This window comes from Sminthopsis crassicaudata, chromosome 6 (assembly GCF_048593235.1).
Source record: "Sminthopsis crassicaudata isolate SCR6 chromosome 6, ASM4859323v1, whole genome shotgun sequence".
Taxonomy (NCBI): Eukaryota; Metazoa; Chordata; class Mammalia; order Dasyuromorphia; family Dasyuridae; genus Sminthopsis; species Sminthopsis crassicaudata.
The window spans coordinates 37,848,485-37,876,075 of NC_133622.1; the positions used below are offsets into that span (position 1 = coordinate 37,848,485).

The 27,591-nt window shown below is 38.3% G+C and overlaps 1 protein-coding gene across 2 annotated transcripts; it reads right to left on the minus strand.

Moving 5' to 3' along the window:
- Positions 1-1,902: 1,902 nt before the first annotated feature.
- OCIAD2 (OCIA domain containing 2) lies at positions 1,903-27,591 on the minus strand. Of its 2 annotated transcripts, none has more exons than XM_074275081.1 (7): positions 27,506-27,591; positions 15,941-16,047; positions 10,218-10,314; positions 7,902-7,955; positions 5,988-6,035; positions 4,694-4,811; positions 1,903-3,131 (listed from the first exon to the last, which is right to left on the minus strand). In XM_074275081.1, the coding sequence occupies exons 2-7, from the start codon at positions 16,001-16,003 to the stop codon at positions 3,050-3,052; spliced, it is 462 nt and encodes a 153-aa protein (XP_074131182.1). In that variant the 5' UTR covers positions 16,004-16,047; positions 27,506-27,591; the 3' UTR covers positions 1,903-3,049. The 2 variants fall into 2 exon arrangements, with proteins under 2 accessions (XP_074131182.1, XP_074131181.1); XM_074275080.1 differs by lacking the exon at positions 27,506-27,591 and adding an exon at positions 22,662-22,879.

Consider the following 27,591-nt stretch of genomic DNA (forward strand, 5'->3'; position numbering starts at 1 on the left):
AACTGAAGAAATATATATATATATATATATGTATATATATATATATGTGTGTGTATACATATATATACATATATATAATGATAAATTTTATTTAAATTGGTAGAAAACACAAAGAAAACAAAAATGATTAAATTTATTTATTTAAATAGTGAACACAACTTCCCTTCCCTCTCCAATGGCATGCCATCTTTCCCAAGGACCTGCATACTACTTTAAATTTCATACCCTTTGATACCTGTCCCCACCCTGAGACTTTGAAAATACTTGTTGCTAGTGCTTGGAGAATCAAGCAATCTTCACTGAGGGACAGTTGCTATAAAAGGTGGACATGGCTGTGAGTTTGCTCACAGATGATTATAGCGTGCCCTCAGATTATGGGCTAACTCTAAGAGCAGTTAAGCAGACCACTTTGGCATAGAAGCCCCTCTTACTTGTAAGTTAGCAGAATGTGCCACCAACTCTGTGGGGAAGAAACAAGAAGCAGTTTTGGGAAAAGTGTTCTGACTAGGAAAAATCCCTAGGATACAAACTTCTTTTCTCCCTGTTGGTAAGGGTATCATTTGTGGGAGTCAGCTCCTGTAGGTGTAGTGGGGCAGGGATGGGGAAAGAGAAAGTTAATTTTTTTCCTTATTTTGCTATTCTGTTTAAGTGCCTTTGCTTTCAATTAACTAGGAACTCTGGTCTGAAAAAAAGATATACACTGCATAGAGTTCATCATGATCTATGATTTTGAATTTTTTCTGCATAGAGTTGATCATGATCTATGATTTTGAGTTTTTTACAATCTACTATGTTAAATCATTGCTTTTAGTGGGTCTTCCTAGGTGGAATCCTTTCCATTTCTTCTCGATTTTCCTTACCTTCTTGTAGGTATTATCCTGCTATTCTTTGCATTGTTTTTGTTTTTCTTAGCATGAAGCTGCTTCCCATGGCCAGTTTTCAGTCAAGAGCATTAATTTCCAAATGCTAAACGAGATGTTTGGCTCTTAGTACCATACATCTAATATATACATTTAAAGTGTGTATTTATGTGTGTTTGCACATGTGTGTAAATCTGCACACAATTGTCACAACTACATATATATAGATTGCCTTTTTGTAAAAAGATGCTATCCATAATACATCCCTCCTCCAAAAAAACCCATAAAAAACCAAAACATGGATATTTTCTGCCTTTTCTCCTTTTTATTACTCTTATACTTGAAAGCAGGAATTCTTAGTATTTTTTTGTGCCATGGACCCCTTTTGACAATCTGGAGAAGTCTGTCAATCTCTTCTTGGAAAAACTGAGAAATAAGTTAAAAGTTCCAATAACTTGGAAATAAGGTAAATTTAAATAACTGAAAAAGATGCTAAATTTCAACTAGAAGTTAGTAAAAATAAAAATGTGATCCTCTCCCCTGCCCCCCATAAAATTGCACAGATTCCCTGAAATGTACCAGAATTCCAGGCGAGTCTACAGATCCTATATTAAGAAGTCCTATGCTAGAACTAATCACTGTAGCAGATTTACTTTAATACCATGGCTATGTAGGGACAGAGGGCAGTTCAAAAATAGAGTTGAATTTGATTGAGAAGAGCTATTAAGATGTCACATCTCTTTAGCAAAGGATACTTTTTCCAATGGTCTCATCTGCCTGGTGCCCCACATGCTCCGGTTCCAATTTTAGCCCCATGACTTGGAGGTGCTATTTAACAGTGTTAAATTTTTCTGGCACCTGTGTGCTTATTTTCTATGGAGCAGAAGACAAAATCTGCCCAGTTCCACATTGTGTGTTCTACACTCTGTGCTGTGCCAACAGCCCAGAGATAGAGTTGTCAGTTGCCACTGACTCACTATGCAAGTTATCACTGCCAAGTCCTAAATGGCATCCAAGAAGCAAGAAAGAGATTAGCTTCATGTTCTGATTTAGAGAGCTTTATTTATTGAAAAACAGGTTACAATCTAAAGATGCTTGATTTTTTAAAATATCTTTTTGACATTTTTTCTTCTTTTCTAAAATACCTTATCAAAGAGATCATTAAAGCTGAATAAAGTTTTTCTGTCTTTGTGGTAAAGATTTCATGATACATTATTACATGAAAACAGATACTAACATGAAAAACTTAACCTTTCACAGCCAAAAGACTCTGGCCATAAGCTAAAATACCTCCCAGAAACCAGCAGTGGAGTCTAAAGATGCTCGGAGGAAGTGATTCTTTTACTATTTCTCCCAGGACCTAAACTTCTTCCTTGGAAATATATTAAATATTTTGCAAATTATTTCTAATTCAGTCCATTAGCAGTGCAATGAAATAATAGTTTACTAAGCTAGATAACTGCTCAAGTGCTGGATAAGAGATAAAGTCATTGAAGGTTACTTAAAGAGAACAAACATTTTCAAAAGTTTAAGTCAGGAAGGGCAGAAGTTACTTATAAAGCAATACCTTAGTATCTTGCTATGAAATCATCTCCAGAGTCCAGAGTACACTGTATTCATACTATAATTTTCCAAATGGAGCCTGCCCATTAGTTTGCATAAAAAAATTCAGGCTCTCAAATTTTAGAAAGCACCTCCCGCCCGTTTCCTTCTGCTGCCATATTAGCACCCTAGCCCCAGTACATTTCTTTACATAATTATATCTCATTTTCCCCATTCAACAGAGTACCGGAGCAATAGAGAGAAGTCAGATAACATTACTTGAGGAAAATTTGAGAAAATCTTACTTATCTCAGTAAATTCTGATCCAACGTGCTTTTAAATAGCAAAGAACCCACAATACTCAGATGGAAAGTTTTATCCTAAACTGAAAAAGAAGTTACAATCTAAAGATTTCCATTTCCTTCTCCACAGTACTCAGATGAAAAGCTTTATCCTTAAGTTGAGAATCTCACTATATTAAGATTTAATATCATGGTTAAATGTATAAGACAAGCATATTGACAAGCACAGAGTAGCATACATTTCATTCCAGTCTGGTTCATACATTTTATGTGAAGGTTCAAAGTAAACATGAAATACATGGAAATTCAAAGGTCTGGGAAGGCTTTAAAGGCACAGGTACCAATTTAGGAAGCAGAGGCCTGTGACCCGCTCTTCTGATTCAATTCATGCTTGATTTTGCAGTCTTCACAGGTGTAAAGGCAGTGCCTGAAATCAGGAAGCACAAAGAAAGAGATCGTTCAAGCTGTCTCTGAGGAGTCTCTGCTTTTGACAAATCATTAAAGGACATGCTTTTAGTTTTCATGTTTTTAAGAACTTTTACTAAAATCAGGAGCTATAAATATGCATTAAATATGCTTAATCAACCTAATAATAGACCCAAATTAAAAAAAACAACAAAAAACTCAATTCTAATCCTGCCCTTGTCCAATTATTTGGAGATAATTGCAATTATGTCTACATTATACATCAAAGATAAATATGTGTGTGTATGTGTGCTATGTGTGTATATATATATATATATTTTTTACACACACACACATACACACACACACATATATATATACATAAGTGTATGTATTCATTTGGTTCAGCTCTGTCTGACTCTTCATGATCCCATTTGGGGTTTTCTTGGCAAAGATCCTAGAATGGATTGCCATTTCCTTCTCCAGACTATTTTACAAATAAGAAAACTGAGGTCAATAGGGTTAAATGATTTCCCCAGGGTCACACAATTATCAGGTATCTGGGGTCACATTTGAATTCAAGTGCTCTATTGTGTCACCTCCCTGTTGTGTTGTGTGTATGTGTGAAGCTTCTCTAACATACAGAATAGCATTGAGGATATTACCCAAGCTATTTTGAATAATGGTATGCCTTATAACAAAAATTATGTTGTTTATTTGGTAACTATTTCTTCTAAGAGAAAGTGGTCCATTCAAAACCTGAAGTTAATGCAAATATGTATATATTTTTAATTTTAACTAGAAAAACATACTTGTCCATAATTGTTGTATTTTCTACTCTGGCCCAATATAGAGTTCCCAACTGCTTAATTGCTGGCCATTTATCCGGCTCTTCTTGGAATGGATTGCCATTTCCTTCTCCAGATTATTTTACAAATAAGGAAACTGAGTTAAATAGGGTTCAATGACTTGCCCAGGATCACACAATTTATCAAGCATCTGGGTCCAAGGTCACCTTGCGGATGCCCACATGTGCATTAAATATATGCCTACAGGGTACTCTGTACACTATGACCATCACTGATACATGGAAGTCCCCAGGAACAGAGAGCCATCAGGCAGCCTAAGAAAGGGGAAGCAGCCCAGTTGGAACAAGTGCAGATCCATGCTAATCCACAATAGAATCAGCCCATGATCGGATGCTGAATTTCTAGCCTAGGCAAGATAGGAAGATGGAATCTCGAAAACAAAAGCAAAAAAAAATTAATAAAGAAAAAAAACTATTTAGCTTCAGTTTCTTCATCTGTAAAAAGGGAGTGTTAAAATTGTCTGCATACTGCATGGGACTGATATAAAGAATCAAGAGAAATAAATGCAGCTGGAAAGGTATTATTGTCACAAATGAAAGCGCTAGAATAGGTCTTATCAGGAAATGTGGGCTAGACCAATGCAGGTCAGACCATCAATAGAGAGCAAATGATTCTTGGAAACTATTTGGATGACTGGAATGAGTTCTCATTGAGGTCTTGCCATCCTATCACATCTCCTGTCCTGGACCTTCCCTTGGTGAGATGGACCACTTACCTGTTATGGCCTGGACCAAAACCTGCCCCACGGAGTTCAAATTCTATGGTGTGAAATTTATTCTGGCATGCTCCTATGTATGACAACTTTCCCAAGCCAAATCCCAAGAAGCCAGCAACTGTAAAAGCCAATTAGAAAATGTTAGTCTTTGTTCAAAAAAAATGACAACATTCAGACTCTTATCCAATGATTACCTGTATACTACTTTAAGAAACTGACTTACAAATCCTCCTGGAAAATGATTTTGTTAATGAAGTTTATCTAGCTCCAGAAGAGACTAGGAGAAATGGGATTTTCTCGAGAGTTTGACTTGTAGTAATAAGAGCTGAGGGAGGGAAGGAAGAGGATGGCTTGTCCCAGTGACAGCCCTGGGTCAGCTAGAGCATCACTTCCAGGATGGGAGTACGGGGACTGCTACTTTGCCTTTAGCCCTGTAAGTCCTCACATCATATATCACCTCTTGTGTAACCTCTACATCATTGGGTGGGTAACCATCCCAAGAAGTGAGGAAAGGACTTTTCCATGGACTAAGGGATGAGGATGGCTTCTGGAAAAGGGGAACCCATTTCCCAATACAAAAGAATAAAAAAATATTTATTCAGCACTTACTATATGCCAGACACTGTGTTAAGCCCTGGACATACAAACAAATAAGACAGATCCTGCTCTCCACGTTATGGAAAGACAGGACATAAAAGGCGGCTTGAGTTTTAGAAAGTTGGTAAAGATACTGCAAGACATGGGGGCCTGATTTTATGAAAGATACGGAGAAAGCTTACCTACCAGAACCCAGGGTCCCAGTTCTAATGGGAGGACGAAGAAGGATAGAACAGAGGCAGCCTGGTGAGGAAATAGCCTCTGTTCCCTATATTATTTCTACTTCTGACATTTAAGTTGGATAACAGAGTTTTACTGAAATGTATGATTTTTATTACAGATATCATTGTATTCTAGAATTAGGGATTCTGTAGTAAATACATCACCATCAGTCCCCATGTTTCTATATACTGTATTCCTAGACTTCCACTTAACTGAACTGCCACAAGGTGAAATTCTGACTTGTTGGTACAGCACACCGAGCACCAGATCAGGAAATCAGGAAGACCTGAATTCAGACACTTACCAGCTCTGTGACTCTGGGCAAGTTACTTAACTTTGTTATTGTTTGTGTGTATCTTTGTATCTTCAGTGCTTAGCCCTGTTCTGGCACATTTTAAGTGTTTAACAAATGCTTATTGATGGGATGATCCCTTCTCCAACTTGACTCCTTTTTTAGTTAGCTTTTAAGACTTACGTGCCACTTTCGGCAAAGATCCAAATCTTGGGTTAGATGCTAAATAACCTAAAGAACAAATAGAATATAGAGTGATAAAATATTTCATCTTCAAATGATTTAAATTTACAAAATCAAGAAAACTTGAACAGTCAATCCTTATAAAGAATCATTCTGAAAATCTTACACAGTTCTATGAGGGAAAATAGCTTTATAGGATTCACTGAAATTAATATGTTAATAAAACGAACTCAAAGTTTGTGATTCAAACACCAGATTTAAATAAGCAACAAATCTATAGTTAGATCCAAGGCAGAAAATTCAAGATCTTATCTAAAGCCAGCAAACAAAATCAAATCCAGACACAGATTTCCAAAGCACACAGTTCCCAGTCTGGCACCCTGACCATTCTAAATTTTCACAACATATTCAGCCTGCATTGTTCTGGAGTGCTGAGAAGTTCTTTAGCTAGGCCCCATGAACAGATTTCAGGGCCTCTATCAACTTGGATGGGAAAAAGTACAGTTGTATTTTAATATAATTGGTTTTCTTTGTAAATATTTTATGCATTTTTAGAACATTTTTCTGAGAAAAAGTGCTCAGGTTTCACCTCAACTGCCAAAAGGCCCATGACACAAAAAAGGTTAAGAGCTTCTAGAAAAGTAGATTGTATCATATGTTGCCCAGAGCCATGGGGCTTTAGGGCCACAGACTTCAAATCCTGCCTCTGAGCAAACTAATCAGTTGCTCTTGTGCCCTGGATAGCCTTCTATGACTACCTTTTCTAAGGCAATCACAGGTATAGTCTCCATCTCTACCCAGCCTGCATAGTTCAGACTCATTCTCAGTAAGCATTTTGTATTTTAATTTAAACTGTACTTACTCCAAGACCTGGGGATGCCTAATTATTATCACAAAGCCCTTCCAAGGTTTAAAGCAGCTTAGTCAACTCTTTGGGTTTTATTTGGCTTCTTATAAAATGCTGCCATCATTCCCAATGGGTAGCTTAAAAAATGTACTAGAACATTTTCTCTCTTTGTCACTGTAGGAGGTGGTGGCCCGTTCTGAGTAATGAAATTTAATAAAATGAGTTAAAACAGAGGTCAGCAGTTCTTTTCTCCTTAGCTGCCACCTAAGGAGGTAAATGCCTCAGGTGGAAGAAGAAATAGATGTCAAGGGGAAAAAATGGAGGAAGAGCTGGAGTGAGCGGTAAATGGAAAAGGCTAGTAGAAGGCCTTAATCGCTGTTTTTGGAAAACCAGCAAGAGGTACTTAGCCCAGAGGTGGGTACCATATGGTACAAACCAAACTTTCCAAAATAGAGCTGCAATGTTTAGGAACATTTTCTAATTCAAAGTAGAATGAATTAGTCATAGACAGAGATTTAGAATTTGTTTTTTTAGAGTAAGGCTGCTAAAAGTTTTAGTTTCAGTTGAGTACAAAGTAATCCAAGTTTCGAGACTGCTGGGAAGTACCTTGGTGACTTGGTTAAATTTTTTTTAAATAGATTCTTGCCATTATTTTTGGTGTCCTACAGTTAAGCAGCCAGCCTACTCTAAGGGACCATTTGGGAAAGGGAGGAGGAAGGAAAAGCAAGGGGAAAAATGGAAGGATGCTGCCCCTCTAACCAAAGACCCTGAGGGGAATATTTAGAATCAAATAAAGCCAACACCAGTAGTTTCACTGATTCAGGAAGCTTCCTATGAACAATTTCCTCTACCAGTTGATAACATCTCTATTACTTATCGTAATAGTGGCCCTAAAACAAGTATCACTTATAGTAATACAGTGGCCCTAAAACAAGTGGCTTGCCCAGTGCAGGGTCATATAGACAGTACATTTCAGAGAAGGGATTTGAACCCATATATTCCTGCCATGAAGTCAGAACACCATACTTCCTCTCCAGAATTAAATAACCAAATATTTCAAATCATACCTCTGTGGACTAGTCCTTGAGTAACAAGCATTCCTACCAAGGACAAAGGGAGAGCTGCAAAAACAAAGATACTTCTTGAATTTTAATACTTAAAGTCTCCAAAATAAACATCTCAAATAAAAATCATATTTAATAACATTTTATTTACTATTTCAATGCTAATTCTTGACAAACTAATTTAATGAATTAAAATTATTCACTTTAACATTTTGAATTTTCATAAAATATTTAATAAGAAGATACTATTTAAAGTCTCCTGAATACAATTTAAAAGTCTCCCTTCCTAGAAATCCACATTCCAAAGACTTTTCCTAAAAGAAAGTAGAAAGAACAGCTTTGACTTTGTTCCCTTTTAACATTAATAGCACAAAGAGTAATAGCTCCTCTCTGATTTTCTTTTATCTTTAGTGTACCCAGGTTAAACTCACTGAAGGTACAGAGTTCATAAGTTTCTGGGCCAGGGAGCAGTCCGATTGTTGATTACATATATTATCCATCGACAATGTACTAGGTACTGTGCAGCACCCAGACACACATACATAACAAAGCTGACACTAGTTTTGAATTTTAGGATTTTTCAGATGGACAATTCTATCTAGCTAGAAATTCTATTTCTGTTTAAGTGTCAAAGTGGCCTCTCACATATAGCAGACCATAGTGACAAATCCAATTCTTCCTAACAATCTTTTTAAAAAAAGTCCAACAGCAACATTTTTTTTCATGGCTTGCTGATTATTATTGAGTGACTCATACTGAAATATTAGCCTATTGTTGCTGTTTTAGTTGTTTCAGTCATGTCTCTTTGTGACCCCAATAGGCAAAAGTTTTCTTGACACAGATACTGGAATGGTCTGCCATTTCCTTCTCTAATTAGTCTATTAGAACACCATAAATTACTTTTTAAAAACCCTCTAAGTTTCTGGGGAACGATCAGGTGTCAGCTTCCAGAAGCACAATGTATAATCTTGCTGAAGTAAAATAAATGGGAACTATTAGATTAATTTCCAGATAGCTGAGGTTGAATGCAGAGGGATCCAGGAGTTTCCAGTGTCCAAGTAGGTCAAAACTGGCAAGAATTGTCCAAGTCAGATCAGGTTAAGAGGCATTTATCAAGAGCCTTACTATGTTCCTGCCACTGTGCTAATCATTGGGGAAGCAAAAAAAGGCAAAACCAACTTTCCTCACTAGAAGTCCCAAGGAGGAAGTCGGCGTGCTTACAATATACCTGTAAGATATATACAGGTACATATCACTGGATGTGATCTCAGAGGGGAGGCATCAGTACTGTGCAAGACTGGCAGAGCAGAATGCCTTCATCCCATTGGGGCTGGCCATTTTAAAAGTCGTGGAAAGTTAGAACTGAATGGCATCTAATTAGAGCAGAATGGCATCTGTTCCAACATCCTTCTGGCTGCTAACTAAGTGGAATAGTAGGCGTGTGCCAGACTTCAAGGGCTGGTTTTAGGATCAAATGAGATCACATCTATGTAAAGCACTATGCAAACCTTCAAGTGTCATGTAAATCTATTTGACCAATGAGAAACCTAAGGTTAACTTAACCAAAGAGGTTAAGTAATTTTTGAATGCATGTTTTAGATTAAAATTTTAGTAGCACAATATAAATAAAAATATTTTATATAATTTTATATAATATATAATAATTTATTATAATATATTATAATAACTAATTATAATATATTGTGTAATATTTAACATATTGTATATAATATATTATAATTTTTATATAATATTTTATATGAATAAAAATAAAAATTTTTTACAAAAATCTGCCATGGTATAATTCCTCTCTTTGCGGCTGAACTTATCTAAGAAATAAGACTAGTTTAGAAATTGATATGTTTATATAATGTGTCCATTCTTCTCCAAGAAAACCTTTAATTATAAAGCAGGAGCTGTTTGCTTTATCCTTTGGCATCCCCAACATTCTCCTCAGTATTTTGCTTAATAAACTTTTTTTGACATGAAAGTGCTTAAGGATGTACTGAGTAAGGCTTATAATAAGCAATGAAAGCATTCTGTTAAACAGCTGTGGTTCTGTTCTGAAGGAATTTAGATCGTAGATTTTAGGCAGCCTTCAAACACTGACAAATCATAGGAGGTGTTTGGCATTGTTTTAAAAATATATTTACTATTTAAATATATTTAAATGTACTTAAATATATTTGCTATTTTAAAAAATTACAAAAGTTAACACATTAACACAATTTTCAGGCTATAATATAATTTTTGACAACTGTCAGTAATATCTAACAAACATGATTTTAAACAAAAAGATTTAAAAACTTCTGGAAATACCTCTTTTCCAGAAACTCTCTTCTTTACATTCACGGATGATTTTTGAGATCTCCCCTCGGTGAATGTGGACCTTTGATTTGGGACAAAACAACAGGCTCTGCAAAGAAAGGCATGTAGTTTGTTTACTAAAATCATCAAAAAAGCATTCTACGTGGAAGTTCTGGAGGAGATACTGGGGAATCATTTCATCCAACTATTTTGGTGCCAGTAACTGGGAAGGAAGTCTCTCATTTGTATAAAGTAGCACAGAAGGCAAGAAAAGAGCATTCAGCTTAGAGATTTGAAAAGAAGGGATACACACAGTGGATAAAGTACCGGCCCTGGAGTCAGGAGGACCTGAGTTCAAATGTGATATCAGACACTTGACACGTCCTAGCTGTGTGTCCCTGAGCAAATCACTTCACCCCAGCTACCTCAAGAAAATGTTTTTCCCTCTTTTGTAAAGGGGAAAAACATTATTAAGCACCTAGTATATGCCAAGCACTTTACAGATATTATTCTGATTTGACCATCAACATTTCTGGGTGATATAATGATTCACATTTTACAGTTGTGGAAACTGAGGCAGATAGGATTAAATGATTTGCCTAGGGTAATATAGATGAATTTGAACTCAACTCTTTTGATTCCAGGCTTTACCTATTGTACCACCTAGCTGTCTGAATGAAAAAATATTGATGATATTTTTTTAAATTTTTATTTTTTGCTGAGTCAATTGGGATTAAGTGACTTGCCCAGGGTCTTGCAGCTAGGAAGTGTTAAGTGTCTGAGGGCAGATTTGAACTCAAGTCCTCTTGACTTCAGGGCTGGTGTTCTACCCACTGCACCACCTAGCTGGCCCAGGAAAAAAATGTCTAGGAACATATCTAAAAATTATTCATTGTGATTATATTGGATTTATGCCAGCCATATAAAGATGGTTCAATATTAGGAAGGCAATTAATATAATTAATCCTATTAATAGAGAAGCAGCCTGGCTTTGCTAACTTTGAAGCTGGGAAGACTTGAATTGAGTCTGTGTGATATTAGGCAAGTCACTTAATCTCTCATGTCCCAGACAATTCTCCAAAAACGAATTTGCAGAGCAGGTGCTGATCTGCTTTGGTGGAGAGAGTTTCTTCACTGGGAATTCCCAATCAATGAAATTACAGTTTCCCCATCATCTCATCTAACACTAAGAGCTAACTTTTTTTTTTTGCTATTGTCTTTTAAAATTATCTATCTATGCTATTTTCCAACAAGTAAGTTATTGAAAGATATGAACAAATAGTTTTGGAAAGAAGAATCACAAATTACTAAAAGCCACATAAAAAAGGTGGCAAATCACTGAGAGAAAATGGGAATCAAAACAATCCTGAGGTTTCAACCCCACACCCAGCAAATTAGCAAAGAAGACAGAATTAGAGACCAATGAAAGGGAGTGTCTTTTACTTCTAAGCCCAAGAAAATTCCTTCTTAAAATATATTTTACATATTTTGTTAAATATTTCCCAATTACATTTTAATACAATTTTAACATTCATTTTTAAAAAAATTTGACTTCTACATTCTCTCCCTCCCCCTTTCTTCTTCCATTTGCCTTAAAAAGGCAAGCAATATGAACTCAATTATACATGAAAAGTCATCCAAAATATATTTCCATATTAGTTTTATAACAACAACAACGAAAACCACATACATATAAAAAAAAGAAAAACAAAGAAAGTGAATAAAATTTGTTTCAATGTGCACTCAAAGTTCATCAATCAGTTCTTCTCTGGGCTTGGATAGCATTTTTCATCATGAGTCCTTTGGGATTATTTTGCATCACTATCTTGATTAGAGTATCCAAGTCTTTCATAGTTAACCATCATTATAATTTTGCTGTTAGTGTGTTTGATGCTCTCCAGGTTCTTCCAACTTCACTTTGCATCAGTTCATATAAGACTACCCATGCTTTCCTGAAAGTACCCTACTCATCATTTCTTATAACACAACAGTATTTCATCACAATCCTATACCATAACATGTTCAGCCATTTGCCAATTGATGGGCATCCTGCACCAAATCTTTTTGTACAATAAATCCTTTTCCCTTTTCTTTGATCTCTTTGGCATATAGACCCAGTAAGCAAGCATTTCCCCAGAGAAGAGATGAGTAATTGCATTTGCCCTCCATTCATTATGGAGGTGCGGGGACCATAAGTATAAAACTTTATCTTATGCTGTCAGATATAGACATAGAAATCAGCAAATGCTAAAAATCAAGACTTGACTTGTTTTTTGGTTCTATTCTAGGCTTAAGAAAGTGTGGAGAAAATGGTAAGAATGCAGATTAATTAACCCTTTTTTCAGTTACTTGGGAGAGTTCACTGGGTAGGGAAAGGAGGAAGATATATTAGAAAATGATGGGTAGAAAAACAAAAACATAAATAAAACAAAATATTGGTGTATTTATTCAAAATTCAGCTGTCTATGCAATTTGTGTGTGTGTGTGTGGGGTCATGCTTGTGATTTTATGAGCCACTTGCTTATTATAAGAGAAGGCTAAGGAGGAAACTCTGGTGAGGAAATTCTACCAGTCTAGGTCAGCGTCTGTTAGTGGCTTAGAATTGCCTGGGGCACTGAGAAGCAAAGTGACTCCTTAGGGACTGCATTGCTAGGATATGTCAAACCCTGGGCAGGAACCAGATCTTCCTGGCGCAGAGGCTGGCCCTGGCGATCTTCTGCCAAAGGTTTTTATTGACAATTAGCACTGAGGCTTGTTTTCCATCACCTTAGAACCTTCTTTCTTGGGAAGGCTCTGGCTCTGCCAGATGAAATTAATCTGAAAGCGTACAGGGAAAGGGCAAGTCCTATGTACGACTCAGCTGGACCTCAGAAACTCGGCAGGAAGGTGGGCTGAAGCAATACTGACTCTCCAGGAGGGAAGGCAGCTTTGCTTTAGAAATATGCTTAATTAAGATGTCTCTGGAGGATGACATCTGAATGAATGGGAAGGAGGGATTCAAAAGTGGGTTCTTCTGCTGTATCCAGAAAGAAATGAATTTGAGCTGGCAAGTTCCATTACAAATACAGTTACAGTTTATAAAATGTATATTATGTAGTATGTTTAAGATGATGCTGTGCTTTAGAGTGAAAAGAGGCTGTATTTGGGTTTGTTGGCTTGAAAAGAAGGGAAATGTTGCATCTGCTTGCAGGCAACAGCCCGTAAATGAAATAAATTATCATTATTTACATGCAAGAGTGTGCTAGAGCCAGCTCGAACCTATTGTGTTTTCAGTATGGGCATTTATGCCTTGAAAATCAGCAAAGGCTAAGCACCAGGGCTTGATTTGTCGTTTTGTTATTTTCTAACCTTAAGTAAGTGATGGAGAAAACCTTAACAATGCAGACTAGGTGATATAGTGGATAGTACCAGAACTGCAGTTAGGAGGACCTAAATGCAAATTGTTGTGTAATTCTGAGCAAGTCACTTAAACCTGATTGCTTCCCCCCCAAAAAAAAAAAGTAGCATGGGGTATAATATTTCTTTTTTGGGGGAAAGGGGATTTACCAACACACCCTTGCCTGCTTGCTGTACTCAGGGATCATTGTGAGGATCTGACCAAAGAGAGATGCTCTGGGGAAGAAACAAGATCTATATGATGGGATAACTCCAAAGAATGAGCCCTTCTAGAGAATCCTTAGGGGAAGAGTGGGGAGAATTACTACTGCTACTCAGATCAAAGGGTTTTGCTCAGAGGGTCTAGCAACAGGTAAGTCTTTTCTTGGAGAATATATTTTCTCCTCTGATTTGAAGACAGGAAGATGACCTAGAGTCAAGTCTAAGCTCTAATAAATATCCTGTGATTATTAGAAAAGTCTTTTAACTTTAGTATCCCAAGCAACTAAGACTACACAGAGTAGTTGCTATCTGCCCCTGTGGAGAGAGTTTCCTTAATGGAAGTAGTTCCAAATGGATAAAATGTCATAACATGGGCTCATCGCTTCCAAATTCAAAATTTTTAAAATGATATTGGTTCCTAGCTCTCCTCAGTCTGTTCCAAGAGGACTAATGGAAATGTGGAGAAGCCTGCTACTATTTTCTCCTCTGGGTCAGTCTCCCAACTTTGTTAAATATAGTCTCCTTCCCCTCAGATTTCTCCTCAAAGGATTCAACTGAGGCTGAGTTGTGAAGCTATTAGATTTAGATCAGGGAGAGACTGATCAACAAACAAGCAGTCATTGAGTTCCTATTATGGAAAACAAAAATGAAGTGGTTCCTGCCCTCCCATGAGGGACACTCTACTCAGGCTCAAGTCTACCCCAGGATTCTTCAGTGGTGCATCCGTATCTCAAGCTAGCCCCTTCATCCACCCCACCTTCTCCTCTCCTTCCTTTCCCAATGGGGCTAGTGTTGGACCAAGTGGTTCTGTTTTACAGGTGAAGAAGGAACAAGAGGAAGGGTTGCAGCGGAGGAGCAAGGCAGGTTTGGACCTCAGATGCCCTTGTCTCTTCCACAAAACTCTAATCCCTGAGCGGGTATAGACATGGAGTCACAAGCTGGGTCTTGCTGCTGTATGCAACAAGGCGAGGGGAGCTTCCTGGCAGGTCCCCTTGAACATCCTGCAGGGGTGTTAGGAGTGCTGCTGTTAGGATTAATGTCTCTACAAAGTCTCCCGGGAGGATTGCAAAGGCTCCTTTTCTTTCTAACCATTAATGCTTTATAGTTCTCAGTTTTCACAGGGGCAGCTACCTACATAAGCTTTCACAGTCTTATTTCCACGTGTGCATCAATTGGCCTCTTGCCTGGAACGGTCTCTCAACTTCCCTCCTCTACATCTTGTCCCTTACATTCTTAAATTTCAGACAGAGAAGAAGTCAATGTAAACTTCATTCCCATTAACCTTTGCCCAGTTACGTCCCTGATTCCTTGAGATTCAGTACTGGGTCTTATCTACACTGTATATTTGCACTCTCCACACTGGAAACTGTTTGGGACTGCCTTTGTTAACATTTGTTCTCAACCAAATGGCTTACTTATTTCCCTGAAGGAACAGAGACCCTATTAACTTAACCTTCCAAAAGAAAACATGAACAAACTCTATCAATTGATTGTTCTTCCCACCATTCCCATGAGATCAGGTCCCTGAAGACAAGGGCTATTTCATTTTTAATTTGAATCTTCAGGGTCCAGCATGGAGTAGGTATTTAATAAACACAAACTTAGTTGGGCAGTCACAGCTGGTATTCATATCTGGCTTGAATTAAAAACAAGCCAGAGTAAGTAAAAAAAAATTTCCCCCAAAAAAAGTTTAAAGAGGATTTTCTTCTGAAGTCTTTCCTTTTTACTTCTCCTTGTACTAGTTTTTTAAAAAATTATTTATTTTAATACACTAATATATTTATAATATAATTATTTGTTGTGTATAATTATATGTATAATTAGCACATTTGTTTTATGAATCATATTGGGAGAGAAAAATCAGAACAAAAGGGGAAAACCATGGGAAAGGGAAAAAAAAAAACAGAAAAAAGAAGGGAGCATAGCATGTGTTGATTTACATTCAGTCTCCTTAGTTCTTTTTCTGGGTGCAGATGGCATTTTCTGTTCAAAGTCTGTTGGTATTGTTTTGGACTTGTACTAATTTTTAAAAGGTACTCAAACTACCGGCAAAAAGAAGTATGGAACTTTGTAAAGCTATTTCTAACTGAGCCCTCCATGTACAGGTCACAGTTTAACTTCTCAGAATAAAAGCTTACCTGTTTATCTGGTGCTAAGTGTGGAGTTTTAGCATGTTTTTCATGAGGAGGTGCTGAAGCCATGGTAAAAATGTACAGACTTGTCCTGGAACTTTTCTCTTATTTCCCTGCATAAGAAAGTGAAAAAGAATCATTGTTATCACTTGTCAGTGTTTACTTAAATATCAGCAACACCCTTTTGGAAGAGTTCTATATGGCATTTGATCTCATTAGGCAATGGTTCACGGCATTTTTTCTTTTTCTTTTTTTCCCCCTTATATCTAATTTTATTTTTTATTTTTTCATACAGGGTTTTTTTTGTAAATAGTATTTTATTTTTTCCTATTATATGCCAAGATAGTTTTCAGCCTTCCTTTTAAAAATTAATAGCTTTTTGATTTTCAAAATATAGGTAAAGATAGTTTTTAACATTCAAACTGGCAAAACTTTGTATTCTGATTTTTTCTCTCTCCCTTCCCTTCATCCCCTCTCCTAGATTGCAAATAATCCAATATATGTTAATATGTGCAATTCCTCTATACATATTTCCACCATTATCATGCTGGACAAAAAAAAAAATTAGATCAAAAAGGGGGAAAAATGAGAAAGAAAACAAAAAGCATGAAAACAACAAGAAAAAAAGTGAAAATACTATGTTGTGATCCACACAGTCCTCTCTCTGGGCACAGATGGCTCTCTCCATCACACGTCAATTGGGACTGGCCTGAATCACCTCACTGCTGAAAAGAGTCACGTCCATTACTGTTGATCATCACATAATCTTGTTGCCGTGTACAATGTTCTCTTAGTTCTACTCATTTCACTCAGCATCAGTTCATATAAGTCTCTCCAGGCCTCTCTGTATTCATCTGCTGATTGTTTCTTATAGAACAATACTAATCCATTCTCCAACTGATGGGCATCCCCTCAGTTTCTAGTTCCTTGCCACTACAAAAAAAGTCAACCTTCCTTTTCTATAAAATTTCAAGTTTCAAAATATTCTCTCTCCCTCCACCCCCAAGACAGCAAGCAATCTATATAGGTCATACTTGTGCAATCACATTAAATTTATTTCCATCTTAGTCATGCATAACATTTTCTTGAAAGAATTTCTAATACCAATTTTTAAAGTAATTAGCTTCGTAATGGAAAATGACCAACACTGGAGAATACAAGGAACTGCCACAACACGTACACCTTCTCTATCTCTAGGGTGTATTTTTCTTTTTGTTGATTTTATAGGATGCCTTTGGATAGCCTTGGAGGTCACCTAGTTCAATCCCTTCATTTTATAGATGAAGAAGCAGAGACCCAAGCAGTGCTGACCTCCATCTTGCTTCTCCAATTGCCTACTGGACATCTGGGAGTAGATATCCTATAGACTGTGTCCAATATGTTGCCAAGGTCTGTCAGTTTTACCATCGTAACATCTCTTGAATGTTACATCTCTTGTTCCCCGCTCCTTCCCCAGGAGACTTTCTAGCCTTATTCCTGGTCCCCCACCACTTCTTAATATTACACTACAATTACAAAAATATTGTAAATTATCACAATAGTTTGCAGGATGGTCTCCCTGCCATAAATCTCTCCTCAGCACAGTCCATCCTCCACTCAGCTGTCAAAATGATCTTCCTAAAGCCCAGGTCTGAGTACATCACTCATCCTAACTCAATAATATTCCAGTGGCTCCCTATCATTTTGGGGATCAAACATAAAATCCTCTGTTCTGTATACAAAGCTCTTCATCTTTTTCATCTTCTCATACCTTATCCCTCAACAACACACTCTGAAATCCAGGAACATTCTTGCTGTGCCCAGAACAAGATACTTCATCTTCTAGCTCTGCCATTTTCATTATCCATTCCCCATGAGTAGAACAGTCCTCCTGCCTCTCCTACCTTTTCCACATAAAATCCTCTGTTCTGTATACAAAGCTCTTCATCTTTTTCATCTTCTCATACCTTATCCCTCAACAACACACTCTGAAATCCAGGAACATTCTTGCTGTGCCCAGAACAAGATACTTCATCTTCCAGCTCTGCCATTTTCATTATCAATTCCCTATGACTAGAACAGTCCTCCTGCCTCTCCTACCTTTTCCACTTTCCATAGGAAGCCTTTCCCACTCCACCCCACTTAATTCTACTGTCTTTCCATTGTTGATGATTTGTAATTTATCTTGCATATAGTCCGCTGTTACATAGAAGTTTGCATGTTCTGTCCCCAATCAGACTGTGACATCCTTGAGACAGGAATGTCTTTGTCTTTCTTTGTTTCCCTGGTACATAGTACAGTATCTGGCCCACAGCAGGTGCTTAAATGTTTATTGCCTGACTGATAAAGGTCAAAAAAAGTTATAAGTAGCAGAACCATGGTTCTATTCAAACTTAAGATTTCTGACCTCAAAATCAAGTTTCTTTCCACTGTATCATGATGCCTTAAAGAACGATTTAAGCTGGAGCTGGAGGTAGGGCTCTAGAAAAGAGGTAGGAACCTGTACAGGTAGGTAGTCATGGGGTGGTACAGTGGAAAAGGAATATATTTAGAGGTATTCACTATGGGAGAATTTGGTAACTGAATAATTCTGAGAGCTCCTTGAAGGCAGGGACATTCAGTTTTTACTTTGTTTCTCCACCACTTAGAATCATTAAAAAAAAAATCTGGCATAAAATCATCTGTGTAGGAAGTTGTCATTGAGGAACTTCTACCAATATATATTATATTTATAACTTGTAATAATTTGTATTCTTAGAAAGGTGCCTAGGGGAAGGAGGGAAGAATGAGAGCTTAAATGTCCAAGGTCCCAAGGGCTGGTAGGTAGTACAGTGGATAGAGATCAGCAGAGAGACCGTCTTCAAATTCAGTCTCAGACATTTATTATGCTGTGTGATTATGGGCAAGTCAATTAACCCTGTTTGACTCAGTTTCCTTATCTGTAAAATGAGCTGGAAAAGGAAACAGAAAAGCACGTTAGTATTTCTGCCCAAAAAAACCTCAAAAGTCAGAGGATTCAAAAACTTGGTATTATCTAAGATGGATTCATGACAGATTTCATTTTGTGAATCAAATATTAAATAATCTAGGGGACACAGGTGTAATACACTGGGGATTCTGGTGGACAACCTCAGTATCTCCAATGGCAGCAGGTTTGGGGACAAAGCCTCCGGGTATTATCCCAAAGTTCTTACCTAAATAAAGCCCTACTCTTCCTCTCCTCCTCTGAAAGGTGAGGATTCCTGAAGGGAGCTAAAATGAAGGCTTTTCTGATTATTTTCACATTTTAATTTAAATTAGGTGTTAATTAATCACACCATTTATTGATAATATTCTCAGAGAGCCAGAAGGTACATGCTATTATACTTTCTAATACTTATGAACCGTTTGTTGCCTTACGGTGGAGTGGAAGGAAGGGCTTACTGTCTTTATTGTCCCTGGGAGAAGGCCCTGCATAGCACGCTGGAGATTGGATCCTAGATTTGGAGGGGGAGGGGGTGTTTCTGCTTTCAGTGCCAAGCTAGTGGAGTGGGGAAGGAACCGTTAAAGTCTTCCAATTCCATTCCAAAAAAACTTGGAAAACCACTTTAGGATTGGTCTGGGAACAGGGAAGCAGCTCACCAGCTTTGCAGAATAGGTCTGTCTCCTTGAGTAAGAAAGGACCAAGGTTTAAGAGGGGCAGCTGAAGCCAGTTTCACAATAGAGCGTCTGTAGTAAGTCTCTAAGACCCAGTCCTCCTGCAGACCTACAGAAAAGTGGGCAGCACAGCAAGGCCCTATCCCCAGTTGACCGCACGTCCAGCACAGACCACCATCCAGACTTAGACCACATTGCCACTCAGTACTGAAGTCCCCGCCTCTGGACAACAAGAAGATCCCTGGAGCCTGCCAGCAGATTATTTCCATAGCAACCCAGCAGCAGGACCCCAACCTGGAGCAGGTCACCTGCTACACTCCACATCAGTGGAAGGTGATGGGGAGCCCCCACTCCTTAATACAAACCAGAAGGGAAGCCTACCCTCCAGTGAAAGCAAACCCTGAAAGCCCATTGAAAGCCAGTAGCAAGAACTTGAGTCCTAGTACAAAAAGCTTGGTACAATGCAGGACTGGAGCCCCACTCTCCATAAAAACATTGTCACAAAAAAAAGATTTAAAAACCAGCAGAAATAATTGCCTATAGAAAATTACAATGATGACAGAGAAGATCAAAGCACAAACTTAGAAAATGACAATAGCATCAAAAGGGCTACATGTGAAGGAAGCCTCAAAGAAAAATGTAATTTCGTCTCTGGTCCAAAAAGAATTCTTGAAAGAATTTTAAAGGAATTTTAAAAAGCAAATTAGAGAAGTAGAAAAAAATGGGGAAAAGAAAGTCAGGAGTGCAAGAGGATCATGAAAAAAAGAGTCATATAAATAGCATGAGAAAAAAGTTACCAATGAAAATAACTCCCTAAAAGAATAGAACTGGCCAAATGGAAAATGAAGTGCAAAAGCTCACTGAAGAGAATAATTCCTAAAAAAAATTAGAATTAAGCAAATGGAAGATAAGGACAATATGAGACATCAAGATATAATAAAATTTTTAAAGTGAAAAAATAGAAGAAAATGTGAAATTTCTCATTGAAAAAATAGCTAACATAGAAAATAGATTCAGTTAAGATATAAGAATTATTGGACTACCTGAAAGCCATTATTTAAAAAGCAGAAGAAGCCTGGATAACATCTTTCAAGAAAGTATCAAAGCAAAGTGCCTTGATATATTAGAACAAAAAAGCAAAATAGAAATAGAAAGAAAATGTCGATCACTGTTTGAATGAGATCCCCAAATGAAAACTCCCAGGAACATCATATTCAAATTCCAAAGATCTTAAGTTTAGGATCAAGGAGGAAGTGCCCAAGCAGTCAAAAAGAAAAAAAAAAATTCAAATACTGTGGAGCTAAAGTCAGGACTGCACAGAATTAGACATTAAAGTACCATAGGGCTTGGAATTTGATAGAATTACAACTAAGAATCACCTGTCCAACAAAACTGAATATAATTTTTCAGGGTAAAAAAAAAAAATCAAAAAATTTTTGTACAAACAAAATCAATGCAACCAAAATTAGGTTCCATTGAAAGCAGAAAATTGGAGGGAATTTTTTGCAACAAATATCTCTTAATAAAGGCCTCATTTCTCAATATAAAGAGAACTGTATTAAATTTATAAGACATCCCTCAATTGATAAATGGTCAAAGGATATGAACAGGCAATTTTCAGACAAAGAAATCAAAGCTATCTATATTTCTATGAAAAAAAATGCTCCAAATCATTTTTTTATAAGAGAAATGCAAATTTTAAAAATTCTTTAGTACTACCTCACACCTAATATGACAAAAAAAGGAAAATGAGGAATGTTGGAGGGGATGTGGAAAAAGTGGGACTCTTGATGGAGTTGTGAACTGATCTAACCATTCTGGAGAGCAATTTGGAACTACGCCCAAAGGGGCTATAAAACTTCATACCCTTTGATCCAGCAATGCTACTGCTAGGCCTATATTCCAAGGACATACAAAAAAGAGGAAAGGAATTATTTGTACAAATATATTTATAGCAGCTCTTTCCCTCAAAGTGATGTCCACCAACCGAGGAGTGGCCAAACCAGCACGTGATTGTAAAGAAATATTATTGTGCCATAAGAAATGAGAAGGGGGATGATTTCAGAAAAACCTGGAAAGACATGAATGAACCGATGCAAGTGAAGTGACTAGGAGAATGTCGTACACAATAACAGCAGTATCGTTCATGAAGAATTGTGAATGACTTGACTTTTCAGCAGTATTCGATCCAAGATCGTCCCAAAGGACTAATGATGAAGCGGTCTATCCCCTTTCAGAGAAAGAACTGATGCTGTCTGAATGCAGACTGAAGCAGCCTATTTTTTACTCTCATTTCTTTTCTTGTATTCGAGTCTTTATGTACAAACGACTAGTATAGACATGTTTTGCATAGCTGCACGTGTATAATTTTTATATTTTTGCTTACCGTCTCAGGGAGGGAGAAGAAGGAGGAGAAGAGCATTTGCAACTCAACAATTGGAATATAAATGTTTTAAAAAACCAGAATAGGTTTCAAGTCTCATGTCAGCCGCTGGATTTGGAGCCAGGAAAAGCTGGTTTCAAATCCCCCCTCGGACCGTACTTAGCTAAGTGGCTTAAGCTCTCTGTACCTCAGTTTTCCTGTCTGTCAAATGAGGGGTTTGGAGTAGAAGGCCTTTAAGGTCCCTGCCAACTCTTAATCTAAGATCCTATGACTTCCATGGGCCTCCCGCGTTAGGCCGATAGCAAAGGTCTTGCCCCCCACTTCCAGGCGCTTCGGCTGCAAAACCTTTGCTGCCTTTGGCTAGGATCTCCATCCAGGACCACCGCACTAACAGAACAAAGCTGTCTGACGTAGCTGCCTCCACTTAGCATCCCCCCGCCCCTCGCGGCCCTCCCCCTCCCCCACGTCCCCTGCGCTCACTGCGCTCAGAGGGGCCGGGGGACTTGGGATGCAGCCCAGAGCCCCAGCTCCGACCCGTGTGCCCCGCCCCCACCAGCCCGCGCCACGAACCACCTTCCCAGGGCTGGTTCTGGCAGTGTAGACGGGGGATGGCGTGGGACAGCAGGGTGGGCAAAGGATCCGAGACCCGTCCTCAAGGGAAGGAGGCTCCCCGACCCAGACTGAGGGGAAGAGGGGAGGTGGGTAGCTGGGCTGCTCCGCTCGGCTCACCTCAGGCCAGTAGGTCGCCTCCGGCTTCTAATTCCCCTTGGCAGAACCGTAGCCCTCTGCGGTTCCGAGCCGAGCAAGACGCGCCCTCCCCCACCCCCGCAGCCTGGGCCCGCCCCCTGCGCGCCCCAACTCTGGCTCGGGAGGAGGCGAGGGCGGAGCCTGGAGCTCGCAGCCCCGATCCCGCCGAGCAGGTACGGGCGCTGGCACCTTGGAGAGCCCGGGAAGCGCTCCGGGCCGTGCTCGGGACACGCTGACCCAAACAGGCCCGTGGGACGGCAGGAGGCCCGGGGGAGCGTCCGCTGAGCGCCGGCCCAGGCGGCGCGCGTTGGACAGCAGCCTGCCTCTCGTCCCGCTGGGCCTGGGGACAAGCAGCTCCGTTTGTTGGCCCCCGGGCTGGGCAGAGACGCAGCTTGAGTCACGGCAATTCGGAGGCGACCCGGGCCTCTGCCCAGAAAAATGAGGGCAAATCCTGCAGAGGCGGAGCGCTCGCGCCCCCTCCGTGCCCGCTGTCGGGCCCCGCTGCCGGTCCCTCCTTGCGTGTTCCACCCGGCACCCGAGCCAACCTCCAGCTGCAGGCGCGCTTGCACAATAGGGTCCTCCATAAAAACGAGCCTGGGTCTGGCTGGACGTGCCCCTCGACGTCCCACGTCTCCCTTTTCCATAAGATTAAATCAAAACTAATAGGATGAGGGCATCTTTTTATTTTTTGGAAAGATAAAGAAACAGGATGAATCTCAGAGTCAGCAAAACCTGAATACAAATCCCAGCGCAGACACTGGCTTAGGGACCCTGAGCAAGTAATTTCACTTCCCTAAACCTAAATAAGTTGCAGAGCAGGGGTGGATTTCCAGGAGTTTCAGGTTGTCTCCGAGTTAGTTTGGAAACTCTTTGAGAACAGGGACCATTTTTGGTTTTCTTTGTTTCCGGATCACTTAACACGGGGCCTGGAATTTAGTGGATGCTTCATATTGTTGAATTTCGTTACCGAAGTTTAATACGATAATAAAAATCAAAGGTTTGCTGTGGGGAAGGGCAATTCTAGGAATGATAGAGTCCATTCCTTTGTTTAGGGATGAGGAAACTGAGGTCTAAAGGGAAATGGTGTTAGGGACCACAGCAGAGCAGCAGGAGAAAAGCTTATTTCTTAGGGCACAATCACATTCCATTTTCTTCCTTTGCCACAATTTATTTAGCATTTCTCCAGAAGATGGGTATCACCTTCCTGTCTAATTTTGAGTTACTAATTAAAACAAACAAACAAAAAAAACCCCAACAACAAACAAAAACTGGCTCTCTTTCTCCTCTCTGTTTTCCCAATTTGTGTCAGTTAAATCGATCTCATCCAAGTATGTGGCCCCGCGGAATTGTGGTTTTGGAGTACTTCTTTTAATGAAGAGCATTACCCCTGGTATGCCATTGTGGACTTTTAATCCTGCGCTGGAAAACTGGGCTCGTGGTACCATTATTAGACTGAAAGCGAGCAGAGAAATGGACTCATTGTACATAATTATTCATATCAGATTTTTCTAGTGGTAAAGAACTAGAAACTAAGTGGGTGCCAATCATTTAGGGAATTACAGAACAAATTATAGTATATGGAAGTTATAAATATTATTCTGCCATAATTATGCATTAATGAAAGGGAAGGTTTCAGAGATATCTAGAGACATGCATATTTCTACAGAGTCAAGTTAACAGAACCAGAACAATTTATACAATAAGAATCACATTGTAAATACAAACAAATTTAAATATATTTTATTTTCCCAAATACATGCAAAGATAGTTTTCAACATTCACCTTTGCAAAACTTTTTGCTACAAATTTTTCTCCCTTTTCTTTTCCCCTCTCCCTTCTCCCAAGACAGCAAGCAATCTAATATGGGTTAAATATGTGCAATTCTACTGAAGTATTTCCACATCCATTATGCTGAGCAAAAAAACAAACAAAATAAAACCAGAACAGACCAAAAGGGAAAAAAATGAGGAAGGAAAAAAAAAACAAGTAAATAAACAACAACAAAAAACGTGAAAATACTGTGCTGTGATCCATATTCAGTTTCCATATCTTTTCTCTGGATGTGATTGGCTCTATCACAAGTCTATTAGAATTCTTTGAATCACCTCATTGTTGAAGGGTCAAGTCCATCACGATTGATCATCACACAATATTGTTGTTGCTATGTACAATGTTCTCTTTGTTCTGCTAACTTCACTCAGCATCAATTCATGTAAGTCTTTCCAGGCTTTTCCAAAATCATCCTGCTCATCATTTCTTTTCTTTCTTTTTTTTTTTTTTTTTTTTTAAATTTATTTTTTCTGAGGCAATTGGGGTTAAGTGACTTACCCAGGGTCACATAGTTAGGAAGTGTTAAGTGTTTGAGGTCACATTTGAACTCAGGTTCTCCTGACTTCAGGACTGGTACTCTATCCACTGCCCCCTGCCCATCATTTCTTAAAGAACAATAATGTTCCATTACATGCATATACTGTAACTTAGCCATTCTCCAACTAATGGGCATCCACTGAATTTCCATTTCCTTGCCAGTACAAAAAGGCTACTATAAATATTTTTGCATATCTGGTTTCTTTTTCTTTCTTTTATTATCGCTTTGGGATATAGATCCAGAAGAGACACTGCTGGATCAAAGAGTATGCACTGTTTGATAGCTCTTTGGGCATAGTCCCAATTGCTCTCTAGAATAATTGGATCAGTTCTCAACTCCACCAACAAAATATTAGTATCCCAGTTTTTCCACATCCCCTTCAACATTTATCATTATCTTTTCCTGTCATCTTAACCAATCAGAGAGGTGTGAAATGGTACCTCATAGTTGTCTTAATTTATATTTCTCTAATCTGTAGTGATTTCGAGCATTTTTTCATATGACTAGAAATGGTTTTAATTTCTTCATCTGAAAATCATCTATTTATATCTTTTGACTATCAGTTGGGAAATGGCTTGTATATTATAAATTTGAGTCAATTCTCTACATATTTTAGAAATGAAGCCTTTATCATACACACTGGCTATAAATGCCACTCCCCTCCCCAGTTTTCTGCTTCCCTTTGAATCTTAGCTGCCTTGGTTTTGTTTAAGACATACAATTTTGAAAGACTTAAGAACTCTAACCAATGTAGTGACTAACACGATTCCAGAGGACCAATGATAAATCATGCTATTTACTCCCTTATAGAGAGGTAGGTGCAGAAGGAGACATATAGTTTTTGGACATGGTCAGTGCATGAATTGGTTTTCCTTGACTTTGCATTTTTTATTATGAGAGTCTTATTTGTCTTTTTTCAAGGAGAAGGGGATAGAAAAATTTGTCATTTAAGAAATGTGATTAAAGTGACAAAATCATGAGAATAACAAGTCAGTGTTGGAGAGATTGTGAGAAGACTGGGATACTAATACATTGTTGGGGGAGATCAGAAATGGTTCAAGCATTTTGGAAAACAATTTGAAATTATGCAAATACAGTGACTAAAATGTACAAATTCTTTGAATCAGAGACTTTGTCATTGGGCTTATATTTCAAGGAAACCATCAGTAAGAAGAAAGTCCCCAGTTATACCAAGATAGTTGTAGCCGTGCTTTTTGCTATTTCAAAGAATTGGAAACAAAGTAGACACTCCTCAGTTGGGAAATGGCCAAAGAAATTGCGACAGATAGACGTAATGGAATATTACTGTGCTGTAAGAAATGATGAATGTAATGAAATTAGAGAAACATGCAAAAGCTCTACATGAACCCAAACAAAGTGAAGGAAGGAGTCAAGAAAGCAACATACACAGTAACTACAGGAATATAAATGGAAAAAAAATACACACCAAAATCAATAATAATTATAGGAAAATTATTAAGATCAAGCAGGACTCAATCCATTCTTTTGTGGAGGTGAAAAATCCACAGATGTTATACACTGAACTTTCTTTTCATATTTTTTTTAATGAGTTGATACTTTGTGCTGACTTTTTTTTGCTCTCTAAAAATACAGTTATATGTGATGGCTCTCTAGAAAGAGGAAAGGGAGGGATACTTGGATACATTGTGATAGTATAAGAAACAGAAAATATCAACAAAAATTATTTAAGAAGGAAAGGAAAAAGAAGAAAGAAAAGGAGGGCTAGACTGTTTAATGAAAATTATGCAAGCCAGAATAAATATGCAATATCGCACAGGCTAGAGTTTGCAAAGTTCACCGTAGTAAATGGAGAATAGACTATGAAAAATATAGTTAGGCTAGTTGTAGATTGATTTGAAAGGAAGGCCATGCAGGTGCTACCACAAAATCATGGATAATTCCACATGAGAGCTGTTTCTTAAAAAGACCATATGATGTTATCGCAGAATCTCAGAATCAAGGGGACTTTTACTCATCTATTTTAGGAACTAGAATCCCCTTAACAATATACCTTTTAAAAAAGTAGTCTGTGTGACTACTTTCTATAGTAGCCTTTATATAAAGGCTCCAAAGAGGGGAAATCGAATATTTCCTGAGATAACCAATTTCATTTTTGGACAGTTCTGTCAGGAAGATTTTCCTTATGTCAAGCTTATATATGACTCTGCTAATTGTAACCCCTGAAAATCAGTTCTACCCTCTGAGGCAAGGAGAACAGTCTACTCCCTTTCCCACATGACATTACTTTAAGAAATACTTGTCCTCTGCTCTTCCAAAACAATTTAAAAAAAACTATGCACTGGGAAGAAAGATGTTTAGTAAACATCTGAAACTGTTTACATCATTAAAATTCCCAGCTGCTGAGGAAGAGCAATCAATTACACAAGAATAATGTAGACTTCAGTTTCTAGGGAGAGAAAGGAGAAAGATAGGGTACCTTTTCTGCTGCTCTGCTTCCTTTTACTGGCTTTTGATCTGGGAACTGGAGACGTACCTCTCCTGAATAGGTCTCTAAAGAATGAG

What these genes read in the sequence shown, in the direction of transcription:
- OCIAD2 (XM_074275081.1), bottom strand. Translation starts at nt 16,003, where the DNA reads ATGGCTTCAGCACCTCCTCATGAAAAACATGCTAAAACTCCACACTTA. An exon ending in ATCTTTGCCGAAAGTGGCAC is followed by an intron (nt 4,812 to 5,987) that starts GTAAGTCTTAAA and finishes TGGCTTTTACAG; the next exon opens with TTGCTGGCTTCTTGGGATTT. An exon ending in TTTGGTCCAGGCCATAACAG is followed by an intron (nt 3,132 to 4,693) that starts GTAAGTGGTCCA and finishes TCCTGATTTCAG; the next exon opens with GCACTGCCTTTACACCTGTG.